At 41.7% G+C, this 25,222-nt stretch overlaps 1 protein-coding gene across 1 annotated transcript in view; it reads left to right on the forward strand.

The window, feature by feature from the left end:
* The first annotated feature begins 366 nt into the window (after positions 1-366).
* Positions 367-25,222, forward strand: part of LOC115555884 (collagen alpha-1(XXIV) chain-like) — a 31,757-nt gene continuing 6,901 nt past the window's right edge. Inside the window, 3 exon segments of the mRNA XM_030372928.1 lie at positions 367-452; positions 2,484-2,537; positions 2,786-2,850. Coding sequence (XP_030228788.1) covers positions 367-452; positions 2,484-2,537; positions 2,786-2,850 — 205 coding nt within the window.

Consider the following 25,222-nt stretch of genomic DNA (forward strand, 5'->3'; position numbering starts at 1 on the left):
TGCTTAATGATCCTCAGGCCTGCATCGTTAAAGGGAGGAAGTCCATGTAAGGCCTTTGGGGGTGGAGCCAGCTGGTTGCCATATATACCACTCCACTCGCTCCTCCCTGCAGTCTGCCACAATATATATAAATAATGAAAAGAGCAAATCAAAAGAGGCATTTATTTATTTTTGACCACTATATATACTATAGGACCACTTTATATACAGGATACTGCAGCAGCATTCAAGTAATCTTTGAAACAAACTGATGGATTAATATATTATCTTTTTAAGGGGATTTTGAAGTATGATTAAGACCATAGCTTTGAAAAACCTCCTGTTTTTTTTTTTTTATAAACCAGGGTCAGCTAGGCTTGATGGGACATGAGGGACTTGCTGGTCGTCCAGGAACCAGAGGAGAGGTTGGATTACCCGGGCTCTCTGGAGAGAGAGGATCAGAGGGGCAGAAGGTAAATCAATTAATATATGTATAAAAAGAAAAATGTTGGCTTCATCTTAATCTCTAGTTTCATTCCCGTTCCAGTTAGATGAATCAGAACACTAGTTTTCCTGAAGTTTCTGTCACACCTGAAGTCTTGTGATCCTGATAAATGTCTGGGTCCAGGGAAGTACCCGGCCTGATTGGGGAAAGGAACCTCTGGAATAAAAGGAATGGAGGGGAGCATGGGTGACCAGGGTAGAAAAGGAGATCCCGGACAAGAAGGTCAACTTGTAAGTATCACTGCAAGCTAAAAAACATTAAAAAACATCTTGCCAAATACCTTTGGTACTTAAGAAAAAATATTGTCCTCTGAGAAATGCCCTCTGTTTACATTTATGCTCATCTTTTAAAGGTCCCCTATTTTACCAAAAGGTGTGGGCGCCATTAATAAGTCATTACAAGCTGTTTCAAAATTCAAATCTTCTTACTTGGTGAAATCAAAGTAGTCAAATAGCGGCCTTTTAATATCATTATATAGTTGATCTCATACGAATGGGTGATGCCCATTGTTCTAAAATTCAGCAGAATGTGGTCCTCCTTGTTCGTTATGGACTTAAACTTGCCTCCCCTTATTCCTGATTGGTCCTGTCATTTTTATGACTTTTGGAGAGGCTTTCAACAGGCTCAAAGCCAGACTGATCTGCAGAGAGAAACAGAGTGTGACGATTATATCCACTTCAACATTTTTGTGATTACTCCTGAAGGAGTTGATTCTGTGATTCTTTGGAGGATTTTTTTATTTCCTCCTTGATATATGTTTCCTTGAACACGTTCTTCAAAAATTGTCTAAATTTGGCTGTGGGGGCTTAGTAAGCCATGCTGAAGTGAGCTTTCAAATTGCATGTCTCACATTTTTCCTACCAGAGTGGCTGGGCGGGACACAGTGATGGAAACATTCCACCGGGCAAGGCCAAGTTATGTAGGCTATGGTCCTTTCACTCCAGGGACCCACATAATGAGGTCCACCACCACTTTCATAACCGTAACCTTGATGGGAAAAACCAAACATGCCAACTTAATCGATTTCCTGCTTACCCACTCTCCATAACCAGCTGCCACTGCCATTTATCTGAGCCACTCATGGCCGTGGGTCAGATCTACCTTTTTTTTCTATGCCTTTTCAATTGCTTGGAAGATTAAGTATAAGCTAAACCCTGCAACCAGAAAGCAGAACTGGTGGGAGTATGTGAACAATTGGTTTTGCAAACATGGCGATTCTCGCCATTTTGGATGACAGAGTGATGCTGACACTAGATATCTGTCTTTGGGAATGTGTTGATTTGTGTTTTGTGGTCAGATGTGTGTAAGTCCGATGTACCTAGTGGTTTTAGCCCACCAGGTTTCCTAGTCTGAGGGTTGTGTTATGTGTTTCCTTTCTTTACTGACATGAGAGGAAAGGATCTGTCTGGGACATGAAACCATTTGGTGTCAAAGAGAACATTGAAAGAGAAAACATTAAATGAATGGTACGTTAGAATTTACGGAGGAAACAGATGAAGGTTGTTCATGTATCTCATACTTTTTCAATGTTACACGTTCAAGTTCAAGTTCAAAAAGTTGTATTTTCCAACATGTTGCCATATTAGATAATTGTCTTTAATTGAAGGCAGTCTGTTCTCCCTAATTGTGTGTATGTGGTGCTTGCGTAAGAAGTATGTTGTGTGTGTGTATTGTCTTGGGTATGAAGGATTTTGTATAGAGATTTTTTGGCCAGAGGCACTCTGTATCTTCTGCCTAATAGAAGCAGCTCAATACAGCCGTGGACGGGGTTGGAGGGATCCAGGATAATGGAATTGGTCTTCCTTTCCACTGCCTTAGTGTGCAAGTCTGAAATCTGTTTTTGTGGGATACTGGCTATCTTGCTTACCTTCTATTTGTAATTTGTTATCAAATATAGACATTGTAGACCAATCTATGTGTTTTCTTTTAACCCACATATTATTAAATATAATATATCAACAGATACTTTACATGAGCATATACCATTTTTTGCTTGCAGGGTGAAACAGGAAGATTTGGAATCATTGGTTTACAAGGGTTTCAAGGGCCAAAGGTAAGCGACTAAACAAGAAAAAAGAGTTTGAATAATCAGGTTCATTGGATACAAAGGATGACGATGTTTTATCCATAATATAAAAACTAAGATGGAGTAATTTTTTAAGTCATGTTGAATGAACAATGCACTTCTAATTATAGGTGAGGTTAGTAAATACAAATAATAAACGAAAGAAACAAGATGAATAAAAGATAACTAAAATGCAATATGGGTCCTCTTGTGATAACACATATTTTTTGGATCAGGGGGCCAACTGGTGATTTTGGATATAAAGGAATCCCCGGTCCCGAAAGGCCCAACGGGTATTCTGGTAAGTATAGTACATTTACAATGCATTACATTATTCATGAATTAATGATTTAGACACTGGCGGGCTGTGATTCTTATACCACCAGTGGCGTCTGTGTTGGGAATTTGGCCCACGTCAATCGTTTTCTGTCTAAACTGTGTAGGAATAAAGAGTCATCCGAATTTATGACAATTAGAGTCAAATATATTTCTCTACCAAGTAGGCGGAATGTTCTCTCCTCAAGCAGAAGTCCATTGACAAAGCAGTGTTGTCAGGATACTGAGAACAGCTCTGCCCCCAATAAAACGAATGTATTGGTTAACCAAACTATGGATGAACCTCCTCAGCATGTCATAAAAAGGGGTTGTAGCCGTGCCCTATCAGTTGGAACCCTGGCTTCTCAAACTTCCCAAGGGGGTTTGAAGAACAGGCGCAAAGAAACAGAATGTGAAAATCTTCCCATTACACGTCCTACCTATATCATTTTATATATTTTTAATAATTGTATAAATAAATAAGATACGACTAACAATACTTTTTGGGCCGAGTATATACAGAAACGCAGTAGAGCAGGCACCTTACAGACAGATAATGTATATAGCAAGAATAAATGCAATTGTTAAAGCAAGAAACCAATTAACACAATTCAACAGGTTTTCTTTCCCTTTGGTCAGAGCTGCACAGCACACATCTATATATATATATATATATAGCAGAATCATCAATATAAAGCTGATATGATGACAAAATGACAATATTTTTACACAAAATCCATCCTCCTCTCTTTCCTCAAGAAGAGCTCAATGACTGTTGAGGTTATCTGTGTGTTTCAACAACAACAATTAGCCCTTTTCGATTGCCATGGAGGCTGAGGCTGAAAGTCGTGTCGGTCATATTTCTGGAATAAGTTTTAATTCTCTTTAGTGCAAAGAATGTCCGCTCGTCCGCAGATGACACAGGGTTAGTCACCGCCAAATATGCCAATGTGTAGGCCTACAGCTCAGGTTTTTCTTTGTAGATCTGACCAAATTAGACCCTTTCCCACTCAATGGTGTCACAAAACTCCTTCACCCTTGTCAGACAGCATTGTACATCCAATGTTTTGTTCTATAGTATTGCAAAAAGTAAATCCGAGTACTCAAAAAAGTGGCGAAGCAAAAGACACACAAATCGAAATCATCCAGACGTGCATTGAATCCATCAGCACAACGCTCGTCAAACTCATCATGATGCTCCAGTATGTGGTTAAACAGTTCCTCTAGTCTAGGGCAACTCTCTTCTGAAAGACTGAACTGACTAATCTCAATGTGTATTGCCACCATGTTGGTGCCACACGAGGAAAACGCCGCGATCGTTAGTAGTTGTGTTTGCTGAGAGGATCCGGAGAAAATGCAGCTAGGCCACTGAGTTTGGCAAAAAAATATCTTGCATTCTTTTAACTTGTGGGCATTACAATGCACGTACATTGCCTCTTCTTGTATGTTCTTGACGCGCGGTTGTAAGCCCGACCTGCTCCGGACCCTGACATATTCGACCTGTCAATCATTTGGCACTCTGCCAACCATTGGTATGTCAGGGATGTTGCCAGCGATGCAACGATTGATGGGGGAGATTGTGGGGTAGGGTGGTGGTGGAGTGCTATCGCAGCGCAGCGCAGCATAGCGTTGTACGCCACAGCACAGCGTTCTAACCCACAGCGCAGCGTTCTACCGCACAGCGCAGCGTTCCATCACACAGCGCAGCTTTCTACCGCACAGCGCAGCGTCAGGCAGCACAGCGTTACCGCACAATACAGCGTTCTACCGCACAAGGCAGCGTTTATTGCTCAGCAAAGCATTCTATCACGCAGCACAGCATTCTATCGCTCTGCGCTGCTTTCTATCGCTCTAGTTTTAGTTAAAGGGACAGACAACGAAAACGTGCCGGTTCACTTTGTTTCAATATTGAGTTTTTTGCACCCCCAACCTTATCTTTCGCGGTGCAAGAAACCTTGTGCCCCCCAGAGATGGCACCAGTACTCACGTCTGTTGTCTCGTCCACCATTACAGCAACAAAGGGTGATTTTTTAATCACCCTTTTTATCTCTTCTCCCATCATTTCAGCAATAGCATACATCAGGTTATTTTGTATTTTGCCTGATGTCACAGAAAACACTTTGTTAGTGGACAGTTGATAATGTAAGTCGTCTTGTTCTCAGCAAGAAAAGAAAGAACCAAATAGTTGCATCTGTTTGTTGATCAGTGCGCCCGCACTGTTGATTCTGACAGACTCAAGGCAGATTTCTTTGACATGGCAAAAAATGATGAAAGAAATATGTTTGGATAAGAGCTTTATCTCAAACATACAATGCTGGAAGTAGAGTAAACGAGAGAAAAGCTACAAAAATACAAAAAAAAACATTTGGAAATAATACATAATCTCATGAAAATAAATATCATAAAATGCAAGTCAGTGATTCTAGTAGTGTTAAGTCAGCAGAGAAGGCCTTGCTGGCCCTGACGGCCCACCACTGGATTTAGACACATACTTTCAACGGGAATTCAAAATATCCCATCATAAGTTGGTAGTAGTGAAACCATTTGTACAATTCAGAAATTAAAGGACAATATTGGATTATAAGTGACGTTTTTGGACAAATAATTGAATTTAGCTGGTCAGAATTGGTATTATTTAGCATAATTATCACCAGCCAGTCCAATTGAATGAGAAAGGAATTGCAGGAAACTACAAAGTCCATGAAGTGACATTTACAGAGAAATAACATAAGTTGTGTGCAAGATAAGTTATCTGGTTTTCACAAGCACAACATTACTTCACATGCCCCAACTTCTGGTGGTCTCAACATGTCTTTAATGAATTTGAATGCAGGAAGGGCAACCATGTGTTTCTGGGATCTACTTTAATTGCCTTATCAGCACCTGCAAACTAATCAGTATCTAATGTTGCTGCAGTGAATTGAGGATCGTAATGGTTGTTAATTTACTTTTCACCACAACAAGATTAAATTGTCTGTTTGCTTTTTCTGTTGTCTTTGTCTGGACTTGTTTCAGGGATTCTCTGGACCTGTTGGACCTGAGGGAACCATTGGCCCCATGGGCAAACCTGTAGGTGTATGTTTAGCTTATATGTACAAAACATGCTAAAGTAATTACAAGCAAGTATAGGAATATAGTACATTCACTTACAGATCAACCGGTTTTAGGCGGTATCGTATGCACATTACATGTATAAGATAATTCCTTGTGTCAACTTTTTGAAATATATACATTTGTTGTTGCTAATTGGGCAACAGTAACAGTACTATTCAATAATTTTCATGCCATTTATTGTAACCACCTGTTTTAAATAAGAGAACCACAATTCCATTGTTAACCGTACAACAAAAGACAATGTTCGAATATTACCACTTATTGCCCAAGCTCGAGGGGGAAACGCATACACATTTCGGTCCAAACTGTTAACAGCAAAAGTTATGATATTATTTGAATGCGACTTTTTTTTTTCCCATAGGGATTAAGGGGTCACAAAGTAAACAATGGTGATATGGTGAGATATGAATGAATAGCGTATTTATATTTCTGGTGGGAAATGTTATTACCATTGCTTTCACAGCAGATATCTGCTGTGGTCTCAAATTCCTATTGAGAATATTTTACGTGAAAGATTCCATGAAACTCTCACAAGCACAGCGGGATGTATAAAGACGTGGAGGTGATGATGAACACGAATGTCTGTTTGGAGACACATGCAATCCGAGATAAATCCCGGTTACCTCTGTTTACATGACCTGATGTGCCTTAAGTGACAGCACATTTAGGGATGGCAGTAGTGGTCTCCACAATAAATTCTGTCAACCCCCATAAGCCCACAACCCTAAAACCCTTGTTATGTAAACCGTGTGATTAAAAAGAGACACACACACACACACACACTTTGAAACACACATGCACACAGACAAATACACACACATATTCACATTCACCCACACATAATGCACTGCTAGTACTCAGATAGGTTCCTGAACTGCCAGAAGGGGCGGTAAATTCCAGATTTTTAGAAGGAAGGATCTAACACACTGCAGAAGTTTGAGTTTGAGCCAAGCTCAAATCTTCATGTATAATACAGCTAACATGCATAAAGAGTAGCATAAAAGGCAACTCGGTAACTACACGTCGACCACAGAATGCACGCAACAGAGCGCATCAATTACAGACATTAAGCTGCTACACAAAGAAGGTATCTGCACCCGTGCGGCTCTACTCGATTAGAGCCTTTTCTATTTTTTCCTATCAACTAATCTAAATAAAATTAGATAAAAGTTCTCATTTTAACAGAGGCAATGCGATGCAGCAGCGAAACATTGTGGTTTTTTTTACATTGATTATTAAAATAAATAAATCAACTCAATGTGTTACCATGTTCCCGTAGTTAAAACGATCAAGTTTATGAATGCAATACCAGTTAATATAGGCTACACTTCCAAACTCTGCATAACCAACTGCATTTACGCTTGCCAAAACTCCATATGAACAAAGTGAAACCAATCTTCTATGTTGAAATCATACTTAGAATGCACCCAACTAAATGTTACAAATACAGAGTCTATAGGGGCCACTCACACCCGTGCCCGAGCTCATTTGCATACTAAAGTCTAGAACGTTTGGCTCGTGTGATCACGCCATCCGTATTCCAGCAGGGAACAGCCCCTTGGCCACGGCACACCTTGGGAGAGGTGTGCCTAGGCCAAAGTACAGATGCTAATGAGATGACACGCGTGGATACGCAACGTGAGCTGGATGACGTAGTCCTTGCGCGACCCTTCTTTCATTATAGGTCCATGCCCTTCTTCCCTACAACAATCATTTTAAACAATGGCGGCAAGCAGTTCAAGTTTACGTTGGTGAGATAGTGAAGTTGAGTGTTTACTTGAAATTTGGGCCGACGACAGCATTCACATTGTTGTTCTCCATTGTTGTTATGGCGGCGAGGACGCTTGGTGATGACGTATTTATCGTATTACGACGTGATGACGTGTCTATGAAGGAGCAATCGTGCCCAGGCCACGGCCTTTGGGAGTAGTGTGACCACGGGGAGGGAGGAGGGGGGGAATCGTGCTGAATCTTCCTACAGCACGGAACAGGCAAACTTGCCTAGTGTGAGTGCGCCCTATGTAAGAGGAAATAAACCCTGATCTAACCTACGTGAAAAGTGGGGTTTGTTTCCCTTTTATGTCGGCCTAAAATAAATAATTGAAATGGAGATTATTTATGTTCCTGATATACAGTATTCGAATTAGAATAACACAAGCATAACAACGGAAACAATTGCAAGAACCACAACACAACGGAAGTGAGTGTCAACGGACGTTGAACATGAAAAGGACCGTCGTAAATTGCACATGATGTTTGTAAATTTAATTTAACAGTTTGTTGCAAACAGTGAAGTATTTAGTTTTGCATGGAACCCCTAAGTGAACTGCATCTTTAGTCTGGCATGATATACGTCACTAACACCGACATGTACACCTGATGTGTTTTATCCAGCGTCCTCTGGTCCGTTTATTAGTTGGGAAGCGGAAGACCAATTGCTTCTGTGACTACATCCCGGGAGGAAAAGCATAGGCATCGCGTTAACCAGTGGCTAAGGGTACTTTTTGACATGTAATCTTTCTTATAATGTTTTTTCACAATCTTATGCCGCAACAGTTTGCAAACTGTGACTTTCTTGAATTGCAAAATTATATTTTTATCGACAAACATCATCGATATAATTCATTGCTCAAATAAAACAGGATTAAAAAAAAATGTCTCACGCCGTTGAATACCGATCGACCACAGTGGAAGGGGCTGGAGGCTCTCTGTTTTTGCCTGCACATGTAGATCAGGAAAGTTCTTGCCCATTTGAGAAATATGATTACAGATTACAATTCACCCTGCATTCTCAAACAGTATTCTGCAGTTTGGATAGAACAGCGGAACAACGATGAGTGAAGGTTACATTGGAAACAATTCCTTATCCAGACTATTTCAGTATATGTATATCATAACGGTCCACAGGCAATAATAATCGTCTCATTTCAATGCCAACGTCCGTGGCGCGCAATTTGGTCATGTTGTGGCTTTTGCATTTATGTTTTGGCTTTTCCATTTGTGTTTTCCACTAATGCACCTGTTTTGGAGTTGCAGTTTTGTTCAACATTTCTCGGTCAAGGTAAAGATGTGAAATTGAGGTTGTCAGAGCAGAAACTACTGGACAGTGATAGGAATTTAAAATATATACAACAAATAATCGAATAAAATTAGAATATGCAAATGGACAACATCCAACTATACAGAAAATAAATACACGCTGTATCCATAGCACAAATAAAAAAAATAGCACAAGGTTAATAATTTTTCTTATCGATTTTCATTTCAATTTTGCTTTGATTGCAGGGCCCTCAAGGTCCACATGGGAATCCAGGTCCCAGAGTAAGTATTTGAATCTTAACATATAGGGCCCTATTTTAGCAGCCCTGAAAGGCGAAAGGCAAGTAGCTTTGTGGGCGGATCTCTGGCTCTGTTGCTATTGTACCAGCGGATAATGACTTTTGCGCCCAACGCAAACTAAAATGGGTTTGGTTTGAAGTAATTAATTAATTACCTGTTGGTGTGATTTGGGCATAACATGCAATAAACCAATGAGAGTGCCATCTTCATCTCCTTTAAGAGACGGCTGATTTGAACTTGACAAGTTGATATTTTGACAGCGCGTTTGCAGTCTCCGCTGAGACAGATGATGACCACATGAATATCAAACTTCAAAAGGCTCCGTTTATGGCCAAATAATAGGCCTAATTCACATGTTTTCTTCTACAACTTCAGAAACATCATCATGTACATTTCCGCAAAGAGAACTTAATGCCGCGTTTCCACTGCAGGGTGCGGAAGGGATCGGATCGCAATTGTGCGGTAGGGAGGGGGCGGTATAGCCCAGCTCAGTTCCGAGGTCGCGTTTCCACTGCCGACAGTACCCTTGGTGGTAGGCCGGATGTCGATCGCCGCGGCAGCTACGTAAACATCGTAAACAACGTCTTCCTCCCAAGAATGCAGACGAACGTCTCCACCTCCTTGTTCGCCCAAGCAAGCTTTTTACGCGACATGTTAATTGTAATGAATAATACCTCGAGGCTACTGTTTGTTTGTTTTTATCCCCGCGTCACCCGGAAGTGACGATTCCTGTCGACCAATCAACGGAGGGGGGGGTGTAGCTAGAATTTCACGGGACCCTTTCAGGCGTCTGGTCTCGTTTTGGGTACCGCAACGGAGGAGTCCCCGAGAATGGGGCCGGAACGGGTACGGCAAAGTCCGGGTCACGCCCACTTTTGGCGGTGGAAACGCGACCCGACCCGCACCTTTGCGATCCGATCCGTTCCGCACCCTGCAGTGGAAACGTGCCATAATGGCGCATTTCCACTGCAGGGTGCGGAACGGATCGGATCGCAAAGGTGCGGGTCGGGTCGCGTTTCCACCGCCAAAAGTGGGCGTGACCCGGACTTTGCCGTACCCGTTCCGACCCCATTTTAGGGACTCCTCCGTTGCGGTACCCAAAACGAGATCAGACGCCTGAAAGGGTACCCTGGAATTCTAGCTACAACCCCCCTCCGTTGATTGGTCGACAGAATCGTCACTTCCGGGTGACGCGGGGATAAAAACAAACAAACAGTAGCCTCGAGGTATTATTCTTTACAATTAACATGTCGCGTAAAAAGCTTGCTTGGGCGAACAAGGAGGTGGAGACGTCGTCTGCATTCTTGCGGAGGAAGACGTTGTTTACGATGTTTACGTAGCTGCCGCGGCGATCGACATCCGGCCTACCACAAAGGGTACTGTCGGCGGTGGAAACGCGACCTCGGAACTGAGCTGGGCTATACCGCCCCCTCCCTACCGCCCCTTTGCGATCCGATGAGTTCCGCACCCTGCAGTGGAAACGCGGCAGTACACTTAGCCCATGATATGCGGTCCTGTGGCCGCAACTGTGGGTCTATTTAATGATATGCGTCAATACAATAACAAACATCGTTTGTTACCAGTATTGTATACATTATCATTATCGACTTGTGTTCATAATATGCATGTGTCCCCCCGTTAATATTGCCATGGACTGTATTATGTATTACGTGTTTAGTTTGCGTGTGTTTAAACAGATGGGTGCACACATATTGTTGAACTGCGCGCCAAACATCACCCGCATTCAATTCAATTCAATTCAATTTTATTTGTATAGCCCTTAATCACCATTGCAGTCTCAAAGGGCTTAACAGGCCAAATATTTATGACACCCCCCTTTACCCATGACCCCACACGGGCAAGAAAAAACTCCCTTGAAATCAGCAAGGAAGAAATCTTGAGAAGAAACGCATAGTAGGGGATCCCTTCTTCCAGGGATGGTCAGGAGTGCAATGGGTGCCACAATTGACATACAGGTAAATACATGCACATCATATTAAAATGGTGATTGGGTTCTGGCCGGTTATCCATGAGGAGAGTCCAGGCATCCAGTCCAGTACCCGCAACAAGCTAGAACAGACAGAATAGTGAATTAGAACGGAAAAGTACATAGTGGGAATGTATACTGTAATAAGAAAAGCACAAGCAAACAGAGTGGTGTTCACTTCGCTTTTTTCATCTGTCGTTTTCACACTCCTATGTTCCAAATGCAAGATTGTAGAGGTGCGTTTTGAGCTTTCCTTTGAATAGCTCCACAGAGTCAGCTTCCCTGATCGCTGATGGCAGCCTACTCCATAGGAAGGGGGTTCGATAGGCAAACGCTCTGTCCAGCTGATTTATTTTTAACCTTCGGCAATGAAAGAAGGCCAGCTACCGAAGACCGGAGGACCGAGAAGGACTATAAGGAATGATCAGGTCCTTAAGGTAGGATGGAGATAATCCAGGCAAGGCTTTATAGGTTAGCAGTAGCACCTTAAGTCTGATCTGAAAGTTATTGGTAGCCAGTGCAGAGAGGCGAGAATATGGTGTGATATGATCAAACCTTCTCGTTCGCATTGTGTACAAGCTGTAGACTTTTTGTGGTAGAGTTCGGTAATCCCGAGAACAGTGCATTGCAATAGTCCAGTCTTGACGAAACAAATGCATGAATCAGTGTCTCTGCATCCGCTGCGGATAACATTGGTCTGATTCTTGCAATGTTTCTCAGATGGAAAAAGGCAATTCTAGTTATACTTCTTATATGGGTTACCCTTCCTTTTACAGTCCCCTAATTACTAGGTACCCGGTACATACATGGTAAATTATAGTGTATTAGTGGGTAATTACCACTGGTAATAAGAAGGTAAATACAGAGGTAGTTACCCGGTAAATACATGGTAAATCATAGTGTATTACTGGGCAATTACCACTGGTAATAAGAAGGTAAATACAGAGGAATTATCCGGTAAATTATAGTGTATTAATGTGTAATTACCACTGGTAATAAGAAGGTAAATACAGAGGAATTGCAGCTGATGTTACCAAGTAAAACCTCCACTACTACCCATCAACTCAACTAAGTAGCGTGTAGTTGTAACTGTTTTAGGTTGGTAATAACTCCGATATTGTGTACTTCCTAGGAAATTAGGCAACCAATTCTTAGAAACACCTATGATCCAAGGTTTATGTTGGTAACAGCCCAAATTTAATGATGTACTATCTAGAAATTAGCATAGTACTTTCCAATGAAATACTTTTTCTTAGTTATTATTCATAGCTACACCCATTTAGAAAGGGTTTATTCAATTACCACTATGGAATTACTTACCTGGTAACAACCTCTGCAGGAAGTTTTCCTCTAGTGTCATGGTACCATCTTCTTAAATACTGGGTACGAAGCCGTTTGTTTCCATGGTATTACCAGGTTCTTACCATATAATTTATAATAGATACATTCCATTATCCATGCAGTCAACACAAACATGTACCATGTACGTTCTGCAACGTTACCAAGTAAAACACGACAATTTACCCAGTAAGTAAGCTGAAACTGTACTGTAAAAGGAAGCCTCGTTTGTTCCCTGGTATTACCAGGTTCATACCATATCATTTATAATAGATACATTCCATTGTCCATGCAGTCAACACAAACTTGTACCATGTACGTTCTGCGACGTTACCAAGTAAAACACGACAATTTACCCAGTAATTAAGCTGAAACTACTGTAAAAGGAAGCCTTGTTTGTTTCCATGGTATTACCAGGTTCTTACCATATTATTTGTATACATTATTCCCTTTTCCATGCAGTCAAACACAAACTTGTACCATGTACGTTCTGCGACGTTAACAAGTAAAACACGACAATTTACCCAGTAATTAAGCTGAAACTGTACTGTAAAAGGAAGCCTTGTTTGTTTCCATGGTATTACCAGGTTCTTACCATATAATTTGTAATACATTATTCCCTTTTCCATGCAGTCTAAACAAACTTGTACCATGTACGTTCTGCGACGTTACCAAGTAAAACACGACAATTTACCCAGTAAGTAAGCTGAAACTGTAACTGTAAAAGGAAGCCTCGTTTGTTTCCATGGTATTACCAGGCTCTTACCATATAAGTTGTAACTGGTTATTCCCTTTTCCATGCAATCAACACAAACCATATATGTTCTGCACCATCGTTCACCAGTAGTTAAGCAATTTAATTGTTGTTATAAAACCCCAAACCACTGTTGATGAAAGAAATATTAAAATTAAACAAAATCAAAGGCTTATCTTTCAAACAATGCATTATCTCACCAACAGGCACTGAACACTGAAGAAATCGGACAAAAAAAAAGAGCCGTCCACATCAACTCAATTTAAATGTTACTGATGGTGTTTTCATAAAACATACGACAGTGTTATGGCAAGTGACCACAAGGAAGACTGCTTCAACCTCTACAATTTGAATAAGTGGTGAATGCTATGCAGCAATCTGCCTATGGGAGCATCTTTGTGGTCATTCGCAAACCAATGAGTCCACTCGATGAATGAGAGATGACTCTTTAGTGTCTTCTCTGTGAGGGCATCCCTGCAGTCTCCACATCTGGGATTTGAAGGCTGACCAAGACCTGACCAGGTACCTCCAAATCTCCCCTTCAAGAATCAGAAGACAAGAAAATAAACATTCGGACTGTCAATTAATGAACATTTCTAGAACATGTAGAACTCAAAGATTATTTTGTTTATCAGTTAAGAAAGGATGCTGGTCCTCTGGCCATTGTGTTTGTCATATTGAAAAGAGAAAAAGGCATAGCCATAAATACAGTTAATAGGACGGGAGGGGACAGGCAGTTAGCTCCGGTTAGCCCTTTAGCATCGAGGCTAGCGGAGCTTCTGTCACCCAATTTATTAAAATATCCGGATTTAATCGGGCTCCTCTCCCATAAGTACAGTTAATAGGACGGAAGAGACAGGCTCTGTTAGCCCCGGTTAGCGCGATGCTAAAGAGCAGCTCTACCGGAGCATGCCACCTCAACAGGTGCAAGTTAGCCTCAAGTTTGATATCTGCCGGATATTCGGTTTACCACCCAATCGGATTCATCAACATAAGTGCAATACATTACGGGCTTAGTATGTTGAGGACGGTTTAGGACACCGTATCGCGAAAAATCACAAACACATGTTGTCGCCATCAATGTCTGTGCAACAACGTCATTTACGTGCTGGCTGCTACCTGTTTTAGGGACCGTCAACAAATAACACTCACCGACTGTTGGCAGAGACGTTACCATGGAATTGTTTCAGGAAATGAATCACACAAATATATTGCAATATAGTTCATCATAATGCAGTTAATAGTTTAATATTCGACAAAAATCGACCAAACTATATTTGAAATTATTAATTGCATCCCGTTTAACAATAATGCAATATATTAGCAAAGTTACCTGCAGTAAGTAGCAGCCCACCATTGGCAACTACTACTACAATCAGGTGACAAAATGTATTTTTTAGTGATTTTTATGTTATTTTATATGATTTATTTCCAGAAACAATTCCATGGTAACGTCTCTGCCACCAGTCGGTGAGTGTAACTTGTTGACGGTCCCTAAAAACAGGTAGCAGCCAGAGAACGTAAATGACGTTGTTGCACAGACATCGATGGCGACAACATGTGTTTGTGATTTTTCGCGATACGGTATCTTAAACCGTCCTCAACATACTAAGCCCGTAATGTATTGCACTTATGTTGATGAATCCGATTGGGTGGTAAACCGAATATCCGGCGAATATCAAACCGGAGGCTAACTTGCACCTGTTGAGGTGGCATGCTCCGGTAGAGCTGCTCTTTAGCATCGCGCTAACCGGGGCTAACAGAGCCTGTCTCTTCCCGTCCTATTAACTGTACTTATGGGAGAGAGCCCGATTAAATCCGGATATTTTAATAAATTGGGTGACAGAAGCTCCGCTAGCTCGATGCTAAAGGGCTAACCGGAGCTAACTGCCTGTCCCCTCCCGTCCTATTAACTGTATTTATGGCTATGCCTTTTTCTCTTTTCATATGACCAAACACAATGGCCAGAGGACCAGCATCCTTTCTTAACTGATAAACAAAATAATCTTTGAGTTCTACATGTTCTAGAAATGTTCATTAATTGACAGTCCGAATGTTTATTTTTCTTGTCTTCTGATTCTTGAAGGGGAGATTTGGAGGTACCTGGTCAGGTCTTGGTCAGCCTTCAAATCCCAGATGTGGAGACTGCAGGGATACCTCACAGAGAAGACACTAAAGAGTCATCGCTCATTCATCGAGTGGACTCATTGGTTTGCGAATGACCACAAAGATGCTCCCATAGGCAGATTGCTGCATGGCATTCACCACTTATTCAAATTGTAGAGGCTGAAGCAGTCTTCCTTGTGGTCACTTGCCATAACACTGTCATGTGTTTTATGAAAACACCATCAGTAACATTTAAATTGAGTTGATGTGGACGGCTCTTTTTTTTGTCCGATTTCTTCAGTGTTCAGTGCCTGTTTGTGAGATATGCATTGTTTGAAAGATAAGCCTTTGATTTTGTTTAATTTTAATATGTCTTTCATCAACAGTGGTTTGGGGTTTTATAACAACAATTAAATTGCTTAACTACTGGTGAACGATGTTGCAGAACATATATGGTTTGTGTTGATTGCATGGAAAAGGGAATAACCAGTTACAAATTATATGGTAAGAGCCTGGTAATACCATGGAAACAAACTAGGCTTCCTTTTACAGTACAGTTTCAGCTTACTTACTGGGTAAATTGTCGTGTTTTACTTGGTAATGTCGCAGAACGTACATGGTACAAGTTTGTGTAGACTGCATGGAAAGGGAATAATGTATTACAAATTATATGGTAAGAACCTGGTAATACCATGGAAACAAACGAGGCTTCCTTTTACAGTACAGTTTCAGCTTAATTACTGGGTAAATTGTCGTGTTTTACTTGTTAACGTCGCAGAACGTACATGGTACAAGTTTGTGTTGACTGCATGGAAAAGGGAATAATGTATTACAAATAATATGGTAAGAACCTGGTAATACCATGGAAACAAAACGAGGCTTCCTTTTACAGTACATTTTCAGCTTAATTACTACAGTTACAACTACACGCTACTTAGTTGAGTTGATGGGTAATAGTGGAGGTTTTACTTAGTACTTCAGCTGTAATTCCTCTGTATTTACCTTCTTATTACCAGTGGTAATTACACAGTAATGCACTATAATTTACCGGATAATTCCTCTGTATTTACCTTCTTATTACCAGTGGTAATTACCCAGTAATACACTATGATTTACCATGTATTTGCCGGGTAACTACCTCTGTATTTACCTTCTTATTACCAGTGGTAATTACCCAGTAATACACTATGATTTACCATGTATGTACCGGGTAAATACCTAGTAATTAGGGGACTGTAAAAGGAAGGGTTACCCTTATATGTTGGTCAAAGCATAGTTGAGGGTCAAACAGGATACCAAGATTTTTGACGGACGCACTCTGTGGGATGGCGAGACCATCCAACCACAGAGAGACATCCTCAAACTCTTTCCGGTCCCGCTTCGAGCCGATAATTATCAGCTCTGTCTTCCCTGTGTTAAGCTGTAGGAAGTTTTGTGACATCCAGCCCTTCACAGCAGCCAGACAGGACTCAACCCTTTGAATCTAGGCCGAGTCCCCGGAATCTACAGGAATGTAGAGCTGGGTGTCATCCGCGTAGCAGTGGAAACTAATTCCGAAGCTGCGGATAACGTCGCCCAGGGGAAGCATGTAGATTGCAAAAAGTAATGGACCAAGGACCGACCCTTGTGGTACGCCAAAGCGTAATTTACAGTGCTTTGATTCTGAACCCTCATGAAGCACAAATTGGGTTCTATCTGTGAGGTACGATTCAAGCCAACCAAGAGCCGTACCCCCGAAACCAACATAGTGCTCAAGACGGTGAAGAAGAGTGCTGTGGTCGATCGTGTCGAAACGCAGCGCTCAGGTCCAGCAGCACAAGCATTGAGCTTGTATTTTTATCCAAAGCAAGAAGGATGTCATTTACAACTCTTGTAATAGCAGTTTCAGTTGAGTGGAAATTCCTGAACCCCGACTGGAAAGGTTCGAAGAGATTGTTCCTCGTCAGATAATCAACGATTTGCTTTGCTACAATCCTTTCCTGTACCTTGGACAGGAAGGAAAGATTCGATATAGGCCGATAGTTTCCTGACAAATTCAGATCTAGGCCAGGCTTTTTGAGTAGCGGTTTTATCACCGCAGCCTTGAAATTGGAGGGAACAATTCCTGTTGAAAATGAGAGATTTATAAGCGAGAGGATTGCAGGCCCCACCGTGGGAAGAAGTTCCTTGAGAACCCTGGAAGGGAGAGGATCCAACATACAAGTTGTTGGCTTTGATGCCTTTATCACCCTTTCAAGTTCCACCAAAGGAATTGCCATGAACTCCAGGGAGAGTTGCGTCAGAGTTCCCCACCCTACTTGGCAGGACCCCATCCTGCCCCACAGGATCTGTAGGACAAGCCGCGCGGCAAGCATTAATTGAATCGATTGATTGAATCTTATTCTCAAAGAAATCCATGAATTCACCTGCCACAATCGAGGAGCCTACGGTCTGAGTCTGTTTCTGAGTGAGCCTCCTCACCGTGTCAAAAAGAAACTTGGGATTGTTTCTATTCAAGTTGATGATACTGGAAAAGTAGGCGTTCCTGGCAGTAGTCAGCGCACCCTTATAGGTGAGCAGACTGTTATGCCATGCAAGATGAAGACCTCAAGTTTAGTCGAGCGCCATTTGCGTTCAAGGATCCTGCAGCTACGCTTCAGAGTGCGCGTTTCTGCATTAAACCAGGGGGCTGGTTTTTTTCAATGTTCGCATTAATTCATTATTTTAAATATTCACTCGCGGTAAAACTATGTTTTCTCACGTTCAACTACTCATCAATCCTAAAAGTTATGTGCTTGTACACGATATCTGTCTCAAGAAAAGATGTGGTTGCTGTACGGTGTTTTTGTTTTTTTCCATTGTTTAAAGTACGAATTCTTACCGCTGTATCAGCTTTCCCAAATAATTTAACCAACGTTTTCATTTACCCTAAAATAAGATTTTGTTTTGGAAGGCTGGGATATACTTTGCACAAGTTTATTATTGTCATTATTATTATTTGAACGCATTGGCATTAGGCTACTAGTGTTCATTCATGCAGCCCTTATGGAAAAAAAAGAATCCACAATCCACATGCTATTTCTATGCAGTACAAACATATGAACATCTTTGATATCCTAATGTTTAAAATACGCTAATTGTTTGCATGTTGGTGTGTGTATAGCCTACGTGTGTGTAAGCTTATGTTGAAATTCCGACCTGCCATGGCACGTCAAAATAGCCACACCCACTGTGCTATCTGCTAGCTAGGGCATTTAGACCAGTGGGGTATACCACAAAGCTCGCTGAACATACCCAGGCTTTCTTGGGAAAACCTGGCTCGACAGAGCCGCAACTCGCAATCAGAGTTAAATGGTACCACGAAGCTCACTTTAGATTCAATTAGTTGAAACCAGGTTTTCCACTTTAGGTTCAGTGCGCGTTCACGTGAAAGGGGCGTTTTTTGCGTAATTTTTCTCACCTTTACGATAGATCAAGCAGTCTATATGAGTATAGGTGAAAAGATTCTGCATATTGGTCTGTAAAATAACTATGCCAAATGCAGAATTGTTCGCCATTAATCCAAATAGAATGATGATGATTTAAAAAATGCATAAGCAACGTCCATCCTGCCTTATTCTATCATTTAGGGAATTCACTTTAAATAGGCCTACACCCTATTTAAGAAATGTGTCGCATGTTTTCGACCGCTGAGAGGTAGCGGCTGTAGCGTAGTGGATTAGTAGGCCTATAAGACCCGAACGCCAGCGACCGGGGTTCAAATTCGCCGGTCTATCATCATGCATTTTACCCCCATAGATGTGGTGCCAGCACGGCCTTGAAAATATGGGTTCAAGTTCGAAATAAGCACATATAATTCCATAAGCTTTAGTGAATAAGTATTCCATATGCATGAGAATTAGGACTTTTTAAGCTTCACATAAATTCGCGTCACTTGGGAGTCGAACCCCCGCGCAGAAATTCAAGACTGACGCGCTACCTCGACTCTAGCACTCTGTCACTGAGACACAATGCGCAACAGTAATCATTGTCTATATAAGGTCCAAAAGGACGCACAAATAACAAACACCCTCTTATGAGAATCTGTATCTCATGAAGAACCCCAATTTCGTTGTTTGCACAATGACAATAAAGTCTGAAATCTGAATATCGTCAGACAATGCCAAGTGGATCGGTTCTGTCCCGTAAAACCCGAGAGACGCCTGTACCAGAAGTGCGCCGGGGTCCACGGGAACACCCACAAATGGTGACGCCATTGTCAGAGGAGGGGCTAGGAAGCTGCGCACGCCGATTTAAGTAGCCGATCTCCAGCTAGACTAAGCCGAAAAAACTGCTCCCGACCAGGTTGGTTGCGAGCATAAGTCACCATGGTGATACAGCGACGCTAAAAGAGATCGACTTTCGTGGTACAACTAACCCAGGCTTGGAGCTCAACATACCTCGCTAACCCTCTAAGCGAGCTTCGTGGTACAGGGCACTGGTATTTGCCGATCAGTGGTGCGATTGCTTTTTGGGACACAAAAATAGCACCATGTATCATTTGCGCCGGACTGCTTTTCGCCGACACGCCTCTCAAGGGCGCAAGTGTAGTGGCGCGGTAGAAACTAGCAACGATACATGCGTCAGTGTAGAAAGTTAATGGCGCTGCGTGCAAGATAGGGCCCATAATAAAGTCAAATTACAATTCTGTGGGAAAAAAAATTGGTCCCGCCGAAATGGTTTATACAAGGTAATGTGGAAACAAATGTGTTAATCACACGAGCATCGATTAAGGGATATTTTCTATCTGTTTTAGAATACCAGAGTACAATCATATCACACATTTGTCTATAACTAAGATTCCACCTTAAATGTTGGCATTTGCCTGCAATCCCAGTGGCATAATTTTTCTAATGCATCCCTCATGTTTGTGTGGTTTATTTTTCTTCATCCCAAGGGCCTCCTGGTCATCCCGGTGCCAAGGTAAGAACTTTGCGGCTTTAAATGTGTTTGTTGAACCATAAAAGACATGAAATAACATTTACACAATTGTGCTTAATAAAATAAAATGTCTGATTAGGCATTATCATATGACATGTACGGATTACGTTTGTGTTGGATCTCCCAATTCATGAAATTCTAGTTCTGCTATGCATTCAAGATACAGTATTTTATAATTTATTTTTTTTGATAATTTTTTTATTTGGAAATGTATATGAACGCAGAATACACTGAGCATACATTTTAACAGACATATCCATAGTTTTTTTTTTTTACATACACATACAAACAACATCCCACCCCCCCCACCCACTTGAACATGTAGTACACACACCTAGAATAGCAAAAAAAAAAAAAAAAAAAAAAAGATAGTAGGTAGAAAAAAAAAAAAAAAAAAAGTTTAAAAAAAAAAAAAAGCTGTACGCTACTTGTTATAGGGTCCTAGTGCAAGAAATATTGCTATGGGGTATCAGGTATAGTTTTGAGTTTCCCTATGTATTTCAAAACCAGATCCCAGGTGGAGTAGAATTTGTCCCTTGACCCCCTAAGTGAGTATTTAATTTTCTCTAATTGTATAAAGTGCATCAGGTCACACATCCACAAAGACGCTTTGGGAGGGTTTTTTGATTTCCAATGTAATAATATTCTTCTGCGTGCAAGCAGAGTCACAAAGGCCAAATGTTTTTATAACTTTCCTTTGTGAGTGTCTTCGGTCTGTGATACCAAATATAGCTACTGCTGCATTCGGTTGGAAATCAGTATTGAGCGCCTCAGATATTGTTTTAAAGATCATAGACCAGTAAGTGACCAGAGCAGGGCATGACCAAAACATATGGGTTAAGTTGGCAGGGGTGTGATGGCATCTGTTACAACTAGCATCTGAATTAGGATATATTTTAGCTAATTTTGCTTTGGAAAAGTGAGTCCGGTGTAGAACTTTAAATTGTATTATATTTAATTTTGCACAAGAAGTGCTGTCATTCACTCTTTGTAAAGCACAGTTCCACATGTCATCTTCCATGTCTTCCCCCAATTCATCTGCCCAGTCCGCCCTTATCTTTGCGATGGTTATGGTTTTAAAGAGAAGCTATACAATCATATATTCTAGATATTAGCCTTTTGAGTTAAACGGGGAATCTAGCATATCATCTAAGCCAGACATTGAAGAGAGAATTGGAAAGTTGGGGTCATGGCTCATAAGGAAGTGGCGTGCTTGAAAATATCGAAATAGGCTAGATCGAGGAAGGCCAAATTTTTGTGATAAGTCGTTAAAGCTGGCAAATACACAATTTATGTACATATCTTTAAATTTAGAAATGCCTTGTCTTCGCCAAAAAAGAGAATGTAGCGTCTATTTTAGCTGGGGGAAGAGGTGGTTATTGCATATAGGGCTTAAGCTAAGAATTTGTTTGAAACCAAAGTACCGTCTCAGTTGAAACCAGATCTTCAAAGTGTTGATGACAATTGGGTTGTTTGTGAACTGGGACATAGAAACGGGGAGACTGGAAGTGACCAGAGCCGTGAGAGATGTTGAGATGCATGATGTAGCCTCATAGTGGCACCAGTCTGTATCTGGAGTATGAAGCCAAAACATTATTTTTTGAACATTTGCAGCCCAGTAGTAGTAGAACAGATTAGGAAGAGCTAGGCCTCCCTGTAATTTAGGCCTCTGTAGAAGCTCTAAACGTACCCTAGGGTTCTTGCCATTCCAAATAAAGAAATAAAAGCGCTATCAATACCTTTAAAGAAAGACCTAGGAAGGTAAAGTGGGATACATTGAAACAGGTAGAGGAATTTGGGGAGCACACTCATCTTGATGCAATTCACTTTACCTGCCAAGGACAAGTGGAGTGTTCTCCATTTCTTTAGATCTAATTTGACTTTATCAAGTAGAGGAGCAAAATTTTCCCGATAGAGGTTTTTCATATCTCTAGTTATATTAATGCCCAGATATTTAAAGCCGTTTCTAGATGTTTTAAACGGTAGAACATTCTCCTGAATTTGAAGAGCCATGTTGTTAACAAGGTAGCATTCACTTTTACTAAAGTTCAGTTTATACCCGGAGAATTTACCAAATCTTAACAGAGCATGGAGGATATGAGGTACACTAAGAATAGGGTCCGAGACAAATAATAGTAAATCATCGGCATATAAGCTTAGTCTATGCTCTTCTCCTCCTCTAAAAATTCCACTTATTGATGGCAATGATTTGAGTGAGATGGATAAGGGCTCTATGGCCAAGGCAAATAACAGTGGACTAATTGGACATCCCTGACGGGTCGCTCTCGACAGGGTGAAGTACTGTGATTGCCTGCCGTTTGTAACCACAGAGGCCTTGGGTGAGCTGTAAAGAAGTTTAATCCATGAGATAAAATTTGGACCATACCCAAATTTCCTTAAACACGTGAATAAATATTCCCACTCAACCCTGTCAAAAGCTTTCTCTGCGTCCAGCGAGATGACCACCTCAGGTACCTCATTGGACGCAGGGGAGTGAATAATATTCAAAAGCCGTCTGATATTTGTAAATGAGTGTCGCCCCAAAATGAAACGGTTTGGTCAGCAGAGATCACATCAGTCATTGTGGTTTCTAGGCGTAGGGCAAGAGTTTTAGCTAGGATCTTCACGTCACTGTTTAGGAGGGAGATGGGGTCGATATGAACCACATTCTGTATTCTCTTTACCTGGCTTAAGCAGGAGAATAATCGATGCCTCAGTGAGTGTTTGTGGTAATGACCCACGGGATATAGAATCCATAAACATTTCAAAAAGAATTGGGGATAGTTTCTTAGAAAAAGTCTTAAAAAATTCTATTGGATAGCCGTCGGGGCCAGGTGTCTTACCACTTTGCATTGCCATTATTGCGTAATAATTTCAGACAGTTGCAATGGGAGTTCGGTCTTTTGTCTTATCCGTTACCTTTATGGAAGGAGCCTCGAGATCGCAAAAGAAATGTTCCATATCAGTTCTATCACTAACACAGTATTTTATAATTTAGATTTAATTTGTTCAATTTGCGTTTATAGCACCTTTTTTTTTTTTGCCAAGAACACAATAATGGAAATGAATGAATTAATCTGCATTACATTTTTCCTGAGCATTGCTGGGAAAGATCTGTGAAAGGGATTTAGCGCATCGTGTATCGCATGGTAACAGTTCACGTCCTGTTTTAGTAACCTTTTTCTTTTCATGCTAATGGTTTCCAGAAATAATAGTTAAACTGAGGGGATTTTGTCAGATTTCATTTGCTTGGCTCTGGGACATTTGCATCTTCAAAGTGTTAAGGAACAAGAATGAACAAGGTTTATTTCAATGGATTTCCTAATATTGTTTATATTTTCTTAAAGGCCCACTATGCAACTTTTTTGGCCAAAATTACATTAAGTATGCAGGTTGAGAGTTATGCTGATGGTTCTGCATCCATTTCTGGGTCGATTGGTGGGTGTGTCATTTACCCATGTCGCCTCTCCAGTGAAAAAGCGCATATGCAGCTTGATCTGTTCGGACCGACACAATCCAGATGTGACGCAGCGGAAGTATCCTCGAAAATGTAGTCAGATTGTAGTTTCGAAAATGCTTTACGGCACAGACACACACCCAAACATGGCACCGGCTAGATATAAACAGCCAGTTGCGAGGCAATTGTTGCATTCATCATGGATCAATCGACTAATGGTACGGCCACACCAACCGCGTTACTCGCGTTGGATAACGCGAGTAACGCGCCTAACCTGACGCTTGATCATTGTGTGTCACAAAAATGGTCAACGCGCCTGTGGCTTGCGCTAGAGTCCGAGGTAGGAAACCCAAACGCCGCCGTGTTTTGGGTGCATGATAGAGTTTAGATCGGGTTAGATTAAATAATCTCGGATATAAATAACGATCTCATCTCATCTCATCGTCATCCGTTTATCCGGGGTCGGGCCGCGGGGGGAGCAGCTCAAGCAGGGTGCTCCAGACTTCCCTTTCCCGGGCCACATTGACCAGCTCTGACGGGGGATCCCGGGGCGTTCCCAGGCCAGTGTTGAGATATAATCTCTCCACCTAGTCCTGGGTCTTCCCCGAGGTCTCCTCCCCAATGGACGTGCCTGAAACACCTCCAAAGGGAGGCGCCCAGTGGGCATCCTTGCCAGATGCCCGAACCACCTCAGCTGACTCCTTTCTAAGTAAAGGAGCAGCGGCTCTAATCCGAGTTCCTCACGGATGACTGAGCTTCTCACCCTATCCCGCGACCGCCAGCCACCCTTCTGAGAAAACTCATCTCGGCCGCTTTTACCCGCGATCTCGTCCTTTCGGTCATCACCCAACCCTCATGACCATAGGTGAGGATAGGAACGAAGATCGACCGGTAGATCGAGAGCTTTACCTTGCGGCTCAGCTCTCTTTTCGTAACAACGGTGCGGTAAAGCGAACGCAATACCGCCCCCGCTGCTCTGATTCTCGGCCAATCTCACGCTCCATAGTACCCTCACTCGCGAACAAGACCCCGAGGTACTTGAACTCCTTCACTTGGGCTAAGGACTCATAAATAACGATAATCGGGTTAAATAACTTCACATGTGTGTCTGGTGTGTTTCCAGCATTCGTAGTGTTGATCAGGAGAGAAATAGTCCGCCAAGACGTTGAGGTTGCTTAGCAACCAGAGACTCTGTCCATGCAAGTGAACGGAGCGTTCACTCTTCGTCATAACTATCAAACCGAACATCCTTCACATTCACCGAGCGAACATTATGAAAGTAAAATGCACATTTCTCGCTAAAA

Source organism: Gadus morhua, chromosome 12 (genome assembly GCF_902167405.1).
Source record: "Gadus morhua chromosome 12, gadMor3.0, whole genome shotgun sequence".
In the NCBI taxonomy this organism is placed as follows: Eukaryota; Metazoa; Chordata; class Actinopteri; order Gadiformes; family Gadidae; genus Gadus; species Gadus morhua.